This window comes from Megalobrama amblycephala, linkage group LG4 (assembly GCF_018812025.1).
Source record: "Megalobrama amblycephala isolate DHTTF-2021 linkage group LG4, ASM1881202v1, whole genome shotgun sequence".
NCBI lineage: Eukaryota > Metazoa > Chordata > Actinopteri > Cypriniformes > Xenocyprididae > Megalobrama > Megalobrama amblycephala.
This window is the reverse complement of record NC_063047.1, coordinates 21,982,801-22,000,564: the sequence shown is the minus strand read 5'-3', so window position 1 is coordinate 22,000,564 and position 17,764 is coordinate 21,982,801. Positions and strand designations below refer to the sequence as shown.

Below are 17,764 nucleotides of genomic sequence, written 5' to 3'. Positions count from 1 at the left end.
ACGATATTATTCCTCTTAATGTACAGACATTCAATGTTTTGATATAACATAATATATAATATATTTTAATTTCATTTTGCTTTCTATTGTTTTAAGCTTAGAACTTTGAAGAAATTATACAGTTTAGAATTATGAAGTTTAGAAAGCCCCATTGACTTTCATTAATAGAGTGTTAACGCTAACTGTAAATTTCTGAAAAATTTCTTGGCTGCTCTTTTTTACATATAATGAAAGTGAATGAGGGCTGGGTGTGTCAAACTTCAAAATGACAGAAAAACATAAAAGGTCCATTTCTTTAGAAGTCTTCTGAAGTCACACAATTGCTATGTGTGAAATATAGACCAGTCTTGATAATTTGATCATTTTCTCCTCTGCAGAAGCTCTGAATGGACCGCACAAGTCTCTTGAACAACAAAAAATATCACATCATTGTCAATGATGCCAAACTGCTTTGGCTCTCACACATCTAAGTTTGGTCTTCTTTTAAAACAAAGCTATCGTATAACCTCCAAAGACATAGAATACAGCACATAGGCCACTTTATGATATTTTTATGGCGTTTTGGCATTTTGGAGCTTCCAATTTTTATTATAGTAAAGCCAGAATACTCTTCAAAACTTCACCGTCTAAAGGAAAATATTATTGCAGCTTCGTGAGGATGAGTAAATGATGACAGAATTGTGAGTGAACGGTTGCTTTAATAATTTTAGCACGTACACAAACATTCGACAACTCTGAGTGTTCAGGCTTTTTCCTACACTGCCTTTTTAAGGGAAGAAAGTTTCAAAGCTTACACCTTTAATGTTCCAGAACTAAGAACAAGAGAAAATGGAACAGAAAGAGAGAATGATAATGAAATAAAGAAAGCAAGAGAAAAACACACATGATCTACCTGACCTTTTTCAGAATGGATCAAGACAGAGTGTTGGCCTCGCTATAGCAACAGTGTCAAATGCCCCATAGTAACCTCTCTGCTCCCTCCCTTCCTTCTCTCTCTCGCTCACTCGCTCGCCTGCTTGTGTAATTGCTTGCAGGCATCTGAATGCAGCAGATGAACTTTAGCCTACTGAGGAGGCGGTGTGTGTGTGTGTGTGAGCGAGCAGAGAGGGTGGGGGGGACTGGCAGCGTTTGTTTTGTCTGGTCACATGGGGCCAGTGCTGCCTTTCCGTTACAAGGCCCCGGTGAATGCTGGGAAAAACTGAGTGCTGAACGACAGTTAACCCTTTCAGCGTGGAAAATATCTGACTGAAATGGGTTCAGGTTTGCAGTCGTGTATGTACAGATTTATGGAGTTTAAGAAGCGCTTTTATCAGTCAGTAGCTCTGCACTGCAGAAAACTGGAAAGCTCAAGCTACATTCTTCATTCATTTAGATGTTTAGGAGCAGCCAAACAGCTTTTTTCAGCCAAATTTAGAACACCTACTAAAATAAAATTACACTCTCAAATACTTGGCACAAAATACAGCCCTGCAGATTTCAAGATACAATACAGAGAACATTGCTTTATGATGAAAAGAAGGGGAGCAAATCAAGAAAAATGGTAGGGAAAGCATCAGCTGAGCATTTCTGCCTCGGAAGAGGTACAGAAACCCCAAATGTTCCCAAAGAAGGAAAGTGGGTTTTTTTCACGACAAGCTCTTGGCAGGGAGTGCATTTTCAGTGCTGTCTGGTAACTGTGTTAAAAGAGCTCATCTCTCTGAGGGTCTTGACCTGCCATCAGCCCCAACACCCATCTGACCCGACTTTCTGTCCTCTTCCTGCAGCCTATACATCACACAGGGTTTAGTTTCCTTGCCGAATCAATTTATAATTAAATATGGAGGGTGATGAATGCTATTGCTTTTTCCTCTTGTTGCTATTGTCCAATGCAGTTATACATTTTCATATTATTCAAATATTATTTTTGGCAAACATTGATTGATTTATGGCTATATTATGGAAGCCCATTCCCACTGCATAAGACAAACAAATCATGCTTTTGTAAATCATAATTATTAAAGTCATAATTAAGACATTAATAGTCAAAACTATGAGATACTAAGTCATAATTATGAGGTAAAATGTCAAAAATTTTACTTAAAAAGTCATTATTAAGACAAAAAAATAGAAATTGACAAAGTAATAATTATTCGAAATTGACAATAAGTCAAAATTATGAGATATTAATGATCTCATTCATTAATTCATTATTATGACATAAGTTATAACTAAGATAAAAGTTTTAATTATGAAATAGGTCTTGATCGCATTACAGCTCTATATCACTTTGGCAAATTATTTCAGTCATTTCAAAAGGTCCTTACAGCCTACAACAGCAGATTAACCAAAACCCACAAAGACACTGACCAAGCAAATATGACAAACAATCTCCATGTTTTTCCTCACTAAATGTCCTTTTATTATCTATGGCAGGGGTGTCGAATCCTGCTCCTGGAGGGCCACTGTCCTGCAAAGTTTAGCTCCTTAAACACACCTGAACCAGCTAATCAAGGTCTCACTATACATACTAGAAACTTCCAGGCAGCTGTGTTGAGGAAAGTTGGAGCTAAACTCTGCAGGACAGTGGCCCTCCAGGACCTGATCTATGGAAAGCCCACTTTCTTTCTCCTGGTCTCTCTGGTTTCTCACACACATACTGTACAGAAACACTCACACACACAGACGGAAACATACATGTGCACAGAAACTTGTTGTTAGCACTGCCTGGCGATTGACTTTTTCGATAAAATAGTTTCACAACTAAAAAGCTACATGACATTTCTCAGTAGCGCTAGTAGGTGGTAACGTTTCTGTTTTTGAAGCAGTTAAACTTGTATCTTTGCTATTAGTAGAGACGCTGTTGCCGAACACTGTTGAGAGTTTTACAATTATTTCTGACATAATTTCCAATTAGTATATCTCAATATCTTTTTTTTTTTTTTTTCAAAATTATGATTTACCAAAGCATGATTTTTTTTTTCTTATTTGAAAGAAATGGGCTTCCATACATATTATTTTGGTTGTAGTAATTTTGTTTGTTTTTTAAATTCACATTTAATTAAATTTAATAATTTAAATAATTATAAAAATTTAATTTGGAATAAATTGAGAAAACATTTGGTGTGAAAACAGTTAAACCTTAAAGGGTTAGTTCACCCAAAAATGAAAAAAACGACGTCATTAATTACTCACCCTCATGTTGTTCCAAATCCGTAAGACCTTCATTCATCTTCGGAACAAAAATTAAGATATTTTTGATGAAATTCAAGAAATTTCTGACCTCCCTACAGACAGCAATGTCATAACAAATTTCAAGGACCAGAAAGGTAGTAAAGACATTGTTAAAATGTGACTACAGTGGCTAAACCTTAAAGGGTTAGTTCACCCAAAAATGAAAATTCTGTCATTTATTACTCACCCTCATGCCGTTCCACACCCGTAAGACCTTCGTTAATCTTCAGAACACAAATTAAGATATTTTAGTTAAAATCCGATGGCTCCGTGAGGCCTCCATAGGGAGCAACGGGCACTTCCTCTCTCAAGATCCATAAAAGGTACTAAAAACATATTTAAATCTGTTCATGTGAGTACAGTGGTTCAATATCAATATTATAAAGCGACGAGAATACTTTTGGAGCGCCAAAAAAACAAAATAACGACTTATTTAGCGATGGCCGATTTTAAAACAATGCTTCAGGAAGATTCGTAGCACAAATGAATCAGTGTATCGAATCATGATTCAGATCGCGTGTCAAACTGCCAACGGCTGAAATCACGTGACTTTGGCGCTCCGAACAGCAGCTTCGACACACTGATTCATTTGTGCTCCGAATCTTCCTGAAGCAGTGTTTTAAAATCGGCCATCGCTAAATAAGTTGTTATTTAGTTTTTTTTTGGGCTCCAAAAATATTCTCGTCGCTTTATAATATTAATATTGAACCACTGTACTCACATGAAGCGATTTAAATATGTTTTTAGTACCTTTTATGGATCTTGAGAGAGCAAGTGTCCATTGCTCCCTATGGAGGCCTCACGAAGCTATCGGATTTCAACTAAAATATCTTAATTTGTGTTCTGAAGATTAACGAAGGTCTTACGGGTGTGGAACGGCATGAGGGTAAGTAATAAATGACAGAATTTTCATTTTTGGGTGAACTAACCCTTTAATGTTATGAAACAACAAGAATATTTTAGTGCTCAAAAACAAAACAAAAATAACTTTATTCAAATGTTTATGTTGTAGATACAGTGGAGCACTTCTACTTTGTGTTCTACTTCAGGACGCCGCTCAGTATTGGCTGACCCTGTACACGTGAGCAGAATCCTCTCGATTTCATCAAAAATATCTTAATTTTCATTCTGAATATGAACGAAGATCTTACGGGTGTGGAACAACATGAGGGTGAGTAATTAATGACAGAAATTGGGTGAACAAACCCTTTAAGATTATAGCTTCCTTTATAAATTCTCAGACAGCATCTGTGGAAATGCAAGAGAAACTGTATGTATATCTGCCCAGTTAAAGGAAAACATGAAGGATGAACTTACAAAAACTAACCTAACACCCACTGAAAGCTCTCAACACATGACAGAGACAGAGAGACCTGTCAGAGGAAGTAAACAGAGAACAACCCGATGTCACTCTGCCAGGCAGGTGGACTATGTGGTCTGTGTTCAGACAGACAGAGAGTACATCTGTCTGCCTCAATGAATAATACAGAAAAAGAGAGAGAAAAAGAGTATGGGGGTCGACTAAGTACAAGTTCAGTGAAGCGTGTTGAGATGTGCTCTTATCACAAAAGCACTCCCATGATGCATTTCCTCGGTCAGAGTGTAGGCAGTCAATGCAGCTGTGTGCCGGAGAGAGCAAAGCAACTCTGAGAAGAGGGTCACACGACTCATTCAGAGCCCATAAGGACACACACTCTGAGACAGTAAGATACAACAAAGTAGGATTACAACAGAACTTTACAATCAGTGTACAATAAAACGGATATCACGCACACTCACATAAGTTGTGCAATGCATGTCATAACAATTCAATGAATCAGACAGACAACTTTTAATTGCCAGCAAATGAGCCTACACAGATAATATAATTAGAGATGATGATAACCACAAGTTCATGAGGTCTACAGTCTCACATAGTCAGACATTTGAGAGCTGGTATAAAGTCTGATCCACTCTGCAGATAAATCCGCAGACCACCAACTTAAACAGGAAGAGGCTATCTGAACAACATGTACAGTGCTCACAGATTTCTTCACATGTTTAGTGTAGGAATGTACTTATTACAATTCTAGCTGATATCGATAAGGTGATACTAAAAATCACTACTATTTTGTATAAAATTATCCACTAAAACTTAAATCTACATTTTTTGTCAATGTCACATCAATGTCGATCAACATTATGATGTACAGCATCAAAAATGGATACATTTATTTTGAGATGAATTTTGAAACTTAAAATGTTCCTGTTAAATTAGCACTAGATGATGGTTTAAAGTAATCTAAAAATAGGCAGAATAGAGCAAGAACAAATAATTCATATTACAATAATATATTTTAATGCAGATAAATACCTATATTGACAGAAACCGATTTATTAAAAATACACTACAGTTCAAAAATGTTTGATCAAAAATACAGTAAAAAATGAAATATTATTACAATTTAAAATAGCTGTTTTCTAATTTAATATGTTTTAAAATGTAATTTATTCCTGTGATAGCAAAGCTGAATTTTCAGCATTATTACTCCAGTCTCAGTGTACTGCTTAATAGTTTTGTGGAAACCCTGATACATTTTTTTTCAGGATCCTTTGATGTAGAAAATTCAAAAGAACAGCGTTTAATTAAAATAGAAAGTATTTAGTATATATAGTCCAGATATATTGTACATCCTTAGGCAGGTACATTGAAGGGGAAATATTAAGAGTTATCTATCTGATGCCTCACAAAACTTCCAACGACTAGACCAAGCACCTTGCAAAAAACAACTTTGTTTCCTAGTGGACTGATAAAAACCTGTGGACCCTGATGCCAGGATATTATGTAGCAGGCTAGCCGCCAGCCAGCCAGATAGCAATTGCTGACTTGAACCAGTTCTTACCAGTTCTGCGTGCAATGTGCTTGAGTGAGCGAGCGGTCTGTGGAACGACTGAGACTGAGACTAAAGTCCGCAAGACTTTGTCACTCTAACTATGTGTACTCATGTAACCTTTGTCCACTCGGTTGAGTGTGTGTGCGTTCAGAACTCTGCGTACAACAGCGGTCGGTGCTGCTGACTGCAGGAAATGAATAGGATCATTGCGTGCACACCAATCACTGATCACTACACAGCGACCTTTCCTGAACCAGCTCAGAGCCCAGATGACCCTGCCAGGATGCTGACACACACACACACACAAAAGCTTAAACGTGCACATGAAAGCTAGAGATTATCACAGTTTGCTAAGGTCATGCTAGGCAAACAAAAGACCCAGAAGCTCATCTTTCAGATCTGTGCGTTATCAGTTCACAGCAGTCGTCAGTTAACTATGCTCCAACAAAATCTGTAACATACTTTAGATAAAATAATAAAAACAGATCAGGATGACCTTGATTAGAGTATTTAAGTGAAGCGATCTATGCTGTACCAAAGCTCACTTTTAGTCACTTGCAATCTGGGTTTTTGGCTATTTGTGTACGTGCTTGTGAATGACTATAGAGGAAAGAATCATAAAGATTACAGTGTCAGCTCCCGGTTAAAGACTGAGATATGGTAGATAAGGTGAACGAGGAAAATGGATCAAAGTTTATTCTGTGTGGACATTAGGTTAAAAAATAAAGATAGGGTGAGCAATAGAGAGAGATACAGGCTAACTGGGCATTGTGCCAGCTGATTATGAAAGTTCCAGGTGGGTGTCTGAGTTTACATGATACTTATGACCTAGTCAACACACACAAACACTCCCATGCTTCTCAGAACACACCCTGATTCCACGTACCGCCACTAGAGCGGTCTAAAACAAGACGACTGCTAACTGACCCCACTTATGCAAAGGGTTTGTACTACACACACACACACAGACAGTGATCTAAACGTTCCAAATTGAGGTAAATGTGACAGCTGTGTCCAAAGCAGACAAAACAAGGGCGTATCTGATCGTGCAAATATTCATATTCATTTGGGACAGCTAGAGGGTCCATTATGATTTAGTTTTTCCATTCTTCCAAGAAACCAACAAACTCTAAATGTGGAGAAGTTTCAGCCATGCGATGGTGTTTTGGACCTCTGGGGCTCTGCAGAAGTTAAGCACGAAAACACCAATGCCAAGAAGGAAGTTTAGAGCGCACTTTACTAAAGGAACAGATTCATGCAGGCAGGGTGGGTCACAGCACTTGGAAAACAGCCTGGAAAACATATTACCATGACTATGCAAATTCTTTTGGGAGAACTTGAGTTTGTGACACATGCATTATATTTTTTGCTTGCCATTCTCTAGGTGGACAGGAAAAATCTGGTTTATTTTATTTAACAAAATCCCATTGAAGCAAAGTTTTTGAATTTTTTTTTTTCATCTAAAATGCCTTCAGCGAAAGGATTGCAATTATTTCTAGAGGAACTGGACTAGCTAAAGACTATACAGAGCACATGCTATCTGAATTTTATTGGCATTATTGGCCTGCCATGAATTTTAATTCTTTTTAACAAAAAGCAAATACCCATCTCGAACATGACATTTTGACTGAGAAGAACCATTACTGTGGCAACGATGGATGGAACAAGGGCATATACTGCAAAAAATCTATTTTAACTCAGTATTGTTGTCTTGTTTTCAGTAAAATACATTTATTTGAGAATTTATTTCAAGTATTTCAAGTGTTGTTTTCAAAGAATTCCAAAAATGCTTAGTCAGGTTCATTAAAATGCAGTAAGAAAACAAAACTGGTTTTCCGTTTGAATGGACTCTATGTGAGGGGACATGTATTGTATTTCTGCTAAAATCTCAGTGCTACATGATGACTTCCTGTCAGTTCTCTATACTGTCCTATCTCAATTAAAGGCAAAAATACCAAAAAATAAAAGATTGTGCTTCAAAACTCAAAAATCCTTATGCTTCTTCTGAAAAAAGGTGTTAGCAATAGAAGCACGCTCTGATTTTATAATCATGTATAAATGATCTCTCCCACACACGCACACACAGCTGGTTTGCATAAATGCAACGACAGCACATTGCCTGGCAGAACTTCAGCTGATATTTCAATATCTGAGTCTTATAAAAACACCCAATGACGGCTAATACCAGTTACAGAAAATACAGACATATAAAGCTGCGGTGGTGGTGTAGTAGTTAAAGGTCAGGGCTGGTCACCGAATGAGGCATCGGCAGGCCCTTTCAGAATCTGTATGTGAAGACGTCTCCAGAAATCATTGCAGATTTCAGAAGAATTGGAATGTCTGTTATTCATGCTCTACACATTGTGTTTACCAGCAATAGAAATAGCATGACCATTTAAATAACTATTTTGCATTGTAATAATTTTTAAAAATGTACTTTATTCCTGTGTTGGCAAAGATGAATTTTCAGCAGCCATTACTCCAGTCTTTAGTGTCACATGATCCTTTAGGCATTATATTAATATGCTGATTTGCGGCTCACAGAAACATTTCTTATTATTATCAATATTGAAAACAGTTTTGCTGCTTAGTATTTTTGTGGAAACAAAATCCTGTTTTTTACAGGATTCTTTGAAGAATAAAATACAAAAGAACAGCATTTATTTGAAATAGAAATCTTTTGTCACATTTTAAATGTCTTTACTGTCTCTTTTGATCAATTTAATGTGTACTTGCTAAATAAAAGTATAGTATAAGAATAAAAGTATAACAAAAAAATCACAAGTGTTAATAATTCTAACCTTAAACTTTTCAATGGTGTAGTGTAAATATTACTGATTCGTGTCTCCTACTGTTTGTTACATGTGCTTCAGTCAGACTCTGGCACAGCTAAGCAATGATGGAATATGTGGGTAGGAAGAAAACTTATTTGGCCAGCCTGTATTTCGGAAATCTGGAATATAGTTAATATTTATAGAGTGAATGCGAAAAACAGCTGATGATTCAGGAAAACACTGAAAATTCAACCATGACTAAGAAAACACCACACAGATGTGAGGAGCTCACAACATTATCAAACTGATGTTGGTAATCGTGGGATCACAATGACTATTTTAGTAAATCCTGCCACACGTAGTTTTTTTTTTCAGGCCGTGTCATCATAGAGTTCTCAGAGGGGTGGAGGACTGCCCTCCTTTAGTCTCCCAGCCTGATCTTTTATGTCCTCCGGTGACAGAGCGAGCTCCCATACATCAGCTTGAGCTGTCTGTGCCTCTGTTGTGACAAGAATGGAGGGGTTTCATTTGTAGCCTGGCCAATGTTTGCTCACAGGGCAGCCAGAGGAGAAAAGGAGGGGCCAGACTCAGCATGGTACACCTTTAATGGGTGTCCTCACTGCGACTGCAGCCTCTAAGGGATGGCCACACTGGACCTAATTGTTTATTTTCAGAGCATTAAAGGTGCCCTAGAATCAAAAATTGAATTTACCTTGGCATAGTTGAATAACAAGAGTTCAGTACATGGAAAAGACATACACTGAGTTTCAAACTCCATTGCTTCCTCCTTCTTGTGTAAAACTCATTTGTTTAAAAGACCTTAATCTCAACATAACACCGACTATTACGTAACAGTCGGGATCATTAATATGTACGCCCCCAATATTTGCATATGCCAGCTCATGTTCAATGCATTACACAAGGGCAGCCAGTATTAACATCTGGATGTGCACAGCTGAATCATCAGACTAGGTAAGCAAGCAAGAACAACAGCGAAAAATGGCAGATGGAGTGATAATAACTGACATGATCCATGATATCATGATATTTTTAGTGATATTTGTAAATTGTCTTTCTAAATGTTTTGTTAGCATGTTGCTAATGTACTGTTAAATGTGGTTAAAGTTACCATCATTTCTTACTGTATTCACAGAGACAAGAGCCGTTGCTATTTTCATTATTAAACACTTGCAGTCTGTATAATTCATAAACACAACTTCATTCTTTATAAATCTCTCCAACAGTGTGTAATGTTAGCTTTAGCCACAGAGCACAGCCTCAAACTCATTCTGAATCAAATGTAAACATCCAAATAAATACTATACTCACATGATCCGACGCATGCATGCAGTATGCATGATGAAGATCTTGTAAAGATCCATTTGAGGGTTATATTAGCTGTGTGAACTTTATAAATGCACTGTATTATAGTCGAGAGCTCGGGGGGCAGGGAGCGCGCGATTTAAAGGGGCCGCAGCCTCAATCGGTGCATAGTTAATGATGCCCCAAAATAGGTAGTTAAAAAAATTAATAAAAAAAAATCTACAGGGTATTTTGAGCTGAAACTTCACAGACACATTCAGGGGACACCTTAGACTTATATTACATCTTGTAAAAACACCTTTAATGAAACACCCCCACCAAGAGTGGAATAGTGTTGGGAGCTGATGGATTGACACAATCTTTATTATCTTAATGGAGTTATGCTGAAGATCGGGGTTGGCAGGTCTGTGCATCTTACTCATCAAGTGAGGTATTTATCATGTTCATTCATCAGAAGCAACTGCATAGTGCAAGAAAATTTGTTCATCTGCCATATAATGGCTTTGCATCATTCATGTAAATGCAACTGTTGTCAGGTCAAATTCAAATAATTAATCAATTTAGCAGTATTAGGGAGGGATATCTTATGCTTTTTTTATACTGTTCTACAATTTTCAACATTGATGATAATAAGAAACGTTTTTGAGCACCAAATGTTTTCTGCTAAAAATATAATCTTTTCCATCACAGGAACAAATTACAATAAATTATTTATTCTCTATATTATGTTACAAATGTATGAAAGTCATACAGGTTTAGATCAGCATGATGACCGGCTTTTACATTTTGGAGTGAACAATTACTTTAAATAAAATTGTGTCATTTGTGCGGGCCTTACTTGTCATCTATGATGGTGACATGGTTGGATGGAATTCCCAGAACTGCACAGCTGTCAAGCAGTTCCCTTTTGCGTTGGACTCCTTGATTGTTGTAATTGCCTGAGCATTGCAGAAACATCTTGTCTCTTTTACAATATACAAGCATAGCAAATACTTCAGCATAAGTTCAGATTTCTTTATTTAATCAGTTCAACACAGAGTTGTTGAAAACTACATTTTTAAACTGCATGCATTTGCAAGGCAAAAGTTAAAAAGGTTCTGTTTTTTATAAATAACCAAGAGCTTTCATTAGAATTGAAAAATGATTCAGGTGAAGGTTTTATTTACGGAATAGTAAACCTACCTGTTGACAAACATAACAAATAAACGGATGCTTGTGATTCAACAAGTTTTAAGATTGTAGGTGCAAAGAACATGCATTCGTCATCTGGATGTGCAGTGACTAACAGAGCTCGAGTCTCGATGGCCGTCACGCGCGGCTTCTCATCCTCTGAGTTCCGTAAGAGCGCGCCGGTCCTCTCTTGTGTTGGACAAAAATGTGCGTTTCCAGTGGTGTATAAAGGGGTGGATATTTTATTTCGTAAAAGTGGCCATAACTGACTAAATCTGAAATACACAAACTTTATAGAAACAATGTAAGCCACAAAGACCAATAAGATGGAAACGAAAACAAACATCTCGACCGCGCCATGAAAGAGTCCGTGTAGAACATCGTTTCCTGACTAATGGTTCCTGTAGACCCGCAGATAGGATTGTTTAAATAAAAAAAACGGGTTATAGTAGGAAACTATAATATTATTTCTGTTTCCAACCTATATACCTAATCTAATTCTGAAGTCCGAAAAAAGCACAACTGCACGTCAGATTAAATTATAGTTAATAAACGTCTTAGCTGGTATAATTTCAAAGGCGGAAGCATGTATAAAACAATTACTAATACAGGAATCAATTCGTTTCTAAAAGATGATTTTTAATAAAACTTTCCCTGTATTTCTGGTGTACAGCAATATACGGAGATTGAGGCTTGGGTGGGGTGAAGGCAGCCTGTGGGGAGAGTTTGAACGTCACACCGTTTCATCCTGTTTGCTTGAGAAAAACTCTTTCACTCCGTCTCCTCAGTCCTCAGGTGCACAAGAGCAGCACAAAATGCAAGCCACCGGGCATTCAACAAGAAGAAACCGGTACACTTGTGACGTATGTTAATTTCTGGCGCAGAATCATAAGGAAAGCGACTCGAATTTATATCCACGACTCATTGAGGACAAATAACAAGCCTGTGTTTGAAGTGTGTGTGAGTGCTCGCGCAGTCTCACTGCCGACGAATTACATTACCGCACGTTTGAACCGCACAGACTCACATTTCAGCGCTTATTGGAGTGTCTTGAAGGACATGAGGTGAGTGTATCATTTAATGCGAATATTTTGAGCGCTTTGTGGTGAATCATACGCAGGCTCGTGAGAACTGAGCGCGTATGTTCAAGATGGCGACGCAGTTTTGAATGCAAAGGTGCAACATTCAGCTAACGGCTGTTTCTCTTAGACTCTCCCCCGGCTCATTTTGCTCTATACATTGATTTCGGTCATCTCATGCGGGTGATTTACATCTCTATATACTCGAGATATTTAGATTTTGTTTGTGGTTTCCGGGTAAATGGCGTTCCTCGGATTAACTAATAGTAGCTTGCTGGCTAACGCCATTGGTGTGAGTTTATACCACAGCCAGGAGTTTACTGCTGAATGTCATTATTAAAGTCTGCTCTGTAATGTATAAGTATTGACTTATCATACTTGTGGGTTTCCTAAAACGTTTTATAAGTCTCCTGCATGTAAAAGCCATAGTAGTCTCTAAAATCATGAGAACAAGACAAGTGCTGGATGTGAAACCTGCTGTATTCAGTATGTGTCAATTTTGCTGCCTGGAAATTACATAAAGTTTGGACTTATGCACCTGTATACGTTTCACAACTGATGATGACAGATCTTTGCAACAGTCTGTTTAAATATACATACTGTAATATTAACAGAGATTCAAACTTGCTTATAAATGTTGCATTATCTAACATAAGTTTGTGTTTACATAATATATTTATAAACGCATAATTATACATATTTAATTATGTGTGTGCATATTTATATACAAACACATATAATATATATGCAAATATGATAATATATAAGCTTTTATGTTAGATGCAATTAATCGATTTGGCAGCACAAAAAAATCAAAATATTAAGAAAATCGCCTTTAAAGTTGTCCAAATGAAGTCCTTAGCAACGCATATTACTTACAAAAATACATTTTTGATATATTTACGGTAGGAAATTTACAAAATATCTTCATAGAACATGATCTCTACATACTATCTTAATGATTTTTGGCATAAAAGAAAAAATCGATAATTTTGACCCATACAATGTACTTTTGGCTATTGCTACCCGTGTATACTCGTGCGACTTATGACTGGTTTTGTGGTCCAGGATCACAGATGTACACACCCCTGTACATTTTATGTGCGTAAGATCTAATTTTTTTGCACTCACAGGTTCATAATAAGACTATATTGAAGGGGAAGTACCTTCCAACACACTTTTTAAAATACTACTTTCAACCACTAACCTCTCATGACTGGTTAGTAGAGTGTTTAAAGGCACTCTGATGAGATTGAGTGCAACATGTTTTAGTCACTTTCCAATATTTTGTTGTTGGTGACTGTCAACTTTTAGCATGTCTAAATGTCGATTAGCACCCAGAAACCCTGCGAGTACATTTTCAGAAAATATTTTTCAGACCTATCAATTAGGGTGCAGAATACATACACTGGCATAAAGGCAGAAGTTCATAGTGAGCATGTTAATAACTGCAGAATGTGATAAAAGTAGTTGTTATTCACACTTGGACGTAACACGTAACACAGCCCATACCTTGTACTTTTCTGTTCAAGGTGACAGACTTAGTGCTTTGAAAAATCATGCTGTTTTGAACTCTAAATCTAAAGATGACTTCCTAAGCAATTCAGGTGGATCCAGCACACCTCTCTGGCTCTCTCTCTCTCTCTTGACCCTGCAGTAGAACGCAGCTCTTTTTGTTGCACCACTTGCAGCTTAATTAGGCTTGCCATCAGGAGAGATACAATGTGCCTGTAAAGAGTGCCAGGCCAGACCCCCCCCCCCATTGCTGTTGCCTAATGTGCTGGCTGAGGGACGGTGGAGTGGAACACAGGACGTGTAACTGTTGTGCTGCCGTGTCTGTGGCCAAGCGTGGCACAGTAATGCTAGTGAGCGAGCAAGCACCGGAAAATACTCAGAGGCAAGCTGCCACGTTGACTGAGTTTTGGAGGTTTTTTTTCCCCCATTGTATCATTTAAATATTGTCTCACTATTCCCTTATGACAAAATTGTTGATTTAATTGTAACAATGTTATTATCAGTTAACTGATTATCATATGATGGGTCAACTCTTGGTGGTTTGTTTTGTTGCAGAGCAGTGTCTGTGACGGCTGTTGTGGTTTAAGGCATTGTTTGTCAAGATGTTCAAGGACTGCAGATCTGTATGAAGTGCATAGATGCCAAGGAGTAGGAATGTGACGGTGAGAAAATTGTCCCACCGGTTAATCAACATGTGACAACACCGATAATACCGGTGTCACTGGGGGGGCGGGGCTTCCACCTCTTTTTTTTTTTTTTTTTTTTTTTTTTTTTAAATCGCTTATTAATGCCGTTGTGGCCTTGTGCAGCAGTGTGCATTTTACTTTCACTTTCAAATTAGTGACAATTGCTTGAATGGTGGGTTATTATTCTTACTGAAAAACATGTACAACGACAAACTCTCTTATATTAAACATAGAGCGTTTATTAACAAAACGAATAAGAATACACCATGCTAGGCCTAATATAAAACAATAAATAGGCCAACTTACACAACATTTATATAAAAAACTGAAAATCAAACCATGGAAACTGTGGAACCAAATAAATAAGGAGCAGAACGTATAAGTTCTTTAGTCAAGAGCAGCAAGTAATTCTTTCTCTTTGATTAAAGCCGCTGTCCGTAAGATTTGCCTCTTAGTCGCCATCTCTGTTTGAAACCTGCATTTGCAGTTATATGCAGAATTATTATCTTTACGTGCATTGTGCATCGGCACAGCTCCTCAGCGCAGATGAATCGAATGTTTCCTGTCTGTCACCATACTGGTGTGGATACTGAACTTCGGAATCACAGATTGTAGTCTTGAAGTTTCACCAAAGTAGGAATTTTCACCGGAAAATGTCATCTAAACAAGTAACTTGTCTGCCACTTTTGTTCTGAACAACTGAGGGAAAAGCATTAGCCTACAATAAGTCGTGCTGCCAATGGTGATTTAAATCTAACGATTGCTTAGCTCATATTGCATCAAACCGTGCAAATTATTATTGTTGTTAGACTTTGTTCTCAAATTGTTAATGTTAACAACATAAGCATTGGGTATTTAGTGTGTATTAGCGTTACCTGTAGATTTCAGTTTCTGTAGCCACTCTGAAGTCCGATGTCTTTTGCTTGAATCTCCAGTTGTCACTGATAATTGTCATTTGGACTTTTCTGGATTACAATCCGCCATCAAAATGATAAGTTTAATTATTGCAGCTGCTCTGAGAAAAGGCTATAAATGATCCGCTACCAGCAGCATCCTATATGCATAGTCTAGCTGGAACTCATTTCTTTCTGTTTACAGACGTGACGTAATGACGCAAAGATGAACTGCTGCATGCTCGAATTTCCCGCGGAAATCCACCAGTATTGCTTTATTATAAAACATTATTACAAGCTTACTGTTGTGAATCAGGCTGAGGTAAGGAGATAGTTTTGGACACTGGCTGCATATATACTTGCTCATTTATTTTGGATCATTTTTACCAAAAAAGTTACTGATTGCAGCTTTAACATTAAAGGATTAGTCCACTTTTAAATAAACTTTTCCTGATAATTTACTCACCCCCATGTCATCCAAGATGTTCATGTCTTTCTTTCGTCAGTCGAAAAGAAATTAAGGTTTTTGAGGAAAACATTCCAGGATTTTTCTCCATATAGTGGATTTCAACGGCTACCAACAGGTTGAAGGTCCAAATTGCAGTTTCAGTTCAGCTTCAAAGAGCTTTAAACGATACCAGACGAAGAATAAGGGTCTTATCTAGCGAAACGATCGGTCATTTTTGAAAAAAATACAACCGTTTATGCTTTATAAACACAAAATATTGTCTTGAACGTACTTACCGTTTCCACATTCTTCAAAACGCTTACGCTGAATGTCCTACATCTTTCCTATTCTACTTATGGAAAAAAACGAAACTGGCGCCGTGTTCATTCCGTAAGTAGAATAGGAAAGGCGTAGGACATTCAGCGTAAGCTTTTTGAAGAATGCGGAAACAAGAAGTACTTTCAAGTATGTTTTTTTTTTTTTTTTTTTAAGAAAACAAATGGCTTTTAAGAAATTAGTTATTGACCATTAATGTGTGTTGAGTTTGTAAATAGAATTTAAAGTAAAAAAAGTAGGAATACATTTTCTGATTTTTATTTAGAGAAAGAAAGAAAAATAATGAATGAAAGAATCTAGAGACTCTCAGCCTCCTCCCAAGTCTCATAAAAAATCGTCCTAATCACCTCTTGTTGTGTACTACTTCTTCACTGTTTTTGTTCATTTCTTTTGTTTATTGCAATCCAAAACTCTCGAACCTGCCGCGCACCGTATCTCTCCGTTCAAATCCTTTCTTCCCGCTCTCCCGTTAAGCTACCGTCATTTGCTGACAAAAAAGAAATTACCGTAAAAAGCCATATATTGCTAAAAAGTGCATGTTGTCTACTGTCAGCAACAGTTATATTGATAGTGAAATTGGTTGAAGAGTTACAATAACATGAATACAGCTTGGTTTGATGTGTCGGCGATGACATAGCCGGTTTAAAAGGTTTAAAGTATATTTGTTCTAAATCTGTATGACTTTCTTCTGTGGAACACAAAAGATCTTTGGAGTCCAAACAACATAGATCCAACTGAAAGTCAGGTTAGTAACAACATGAGGGTGAGATGATTTCAGTTTCATTTTTTGGGTGAACTGTCTCTTTAAGATTGGCCAGCAGAGAAACTCCCTCTGGAAGAGGTTGCCATTTCATGCTGATCTAGGTTGATCCTCCTCTTCCCAAAAGTAATCTTGACCATCAGAACTGTTTTTTGGATCATTGTTAATGTTAAGATTTAATAATCTTCCCCAGCACAAATAGATACCTTTCAGTATTATTTTGAAAGAGTTTTGAATATTTCCTTGACAAATCAAATCATGTCTAGAGTGGTGGTTTAGTTATTCTTTATATTAATTTATCTCTATAGTGGTGTTGATGGGGCCAAATGACATCAGTGTGGCAGATGTTTCTGACAAATCCTGGATTTTGCAGGATGTGGGAGTGTCATGCTCTCTGTCTGCTCTCTCGTGCTGAATATTTAGCTTTTACAGTGTTTCGGTGTCAGGTTTAATTTGTAAATGAGGTGTCAATGTTTGATATGTTTTGTGAATGCTGCCTCTGTGCCTGTTTAGTATTATTCTCTTTGTGGATAGGGAAGTCGTGGACCAAAAGAAATAGACACCAATTATGTGCACCAATTATGTCTTTGTGCAATATATTCAAAGTCATTTGAAGCCATTCCATAGCTTAATGTGAGGGACAGAAGAATATTTACATTGTTAAATTAAAGTTCACGGAAACTCGCCTTCCCTCAGG

The 17,764-nt window shown here is 37.3% G+C and overlaps 2 protein-coding genes across 17 annotated transcripts in view; one reads left to right on the top strand and one right to left on the bottom strand.

Moving 5' to 3' along the window:
• The window catches only part of pigl (phosphatidylinositol glycan anchor biosynthesis, class L), a 35,518-nt gene extending 23,584 nt beyond the window's left edge, over window positions 1-11,934 (bottom strand). Inside the window, exons 1-2 of the mRNA XM_048188315.1 lie at window positions 11,363-11,934; window positions 11,019-11,118 (exon numbers count right to left, since the gene is read on the bottom strand). Coding sequence (XP_048044272.1) covers window positions 11,019-11,118; window positions 11,363-11,696 — 434 coding nt within the window. The 5' untranslated portion in view covers window positions 11,697-11,934. The remainder of the gene's footprint in view (window positions 1-11,018; window positions 11,119-11,362) is intronic.
• A 173-nt stretch (window positions 11,935-12,107) lies between these two features.
• The window catches only part of ncor1 (nuclear receptor corepressor 1), a 101,079-nt gene continuing 95,422 nt past the window's right edge, over window positions 12,108-17,764 (top strand). For 9 of the 16 annotated variants that reach the window (XM_048188314.1, XM_048188313.1, XM_048188304.1 and 6 more), the window contains exon 1: window positions 12,109-12,414. The gene's annotated coding sequence lies outside the window, so the exon portion shown is untranslated. Of the gene's footprint in view, window positions 12,415-17,764 lie in introns of all 16 variants that reach the window. The other 7 variants (XM_048188300.1, XM_048188297.1, XM_048188296.1 and 4 more) reach the window with 3 other exon arrangements.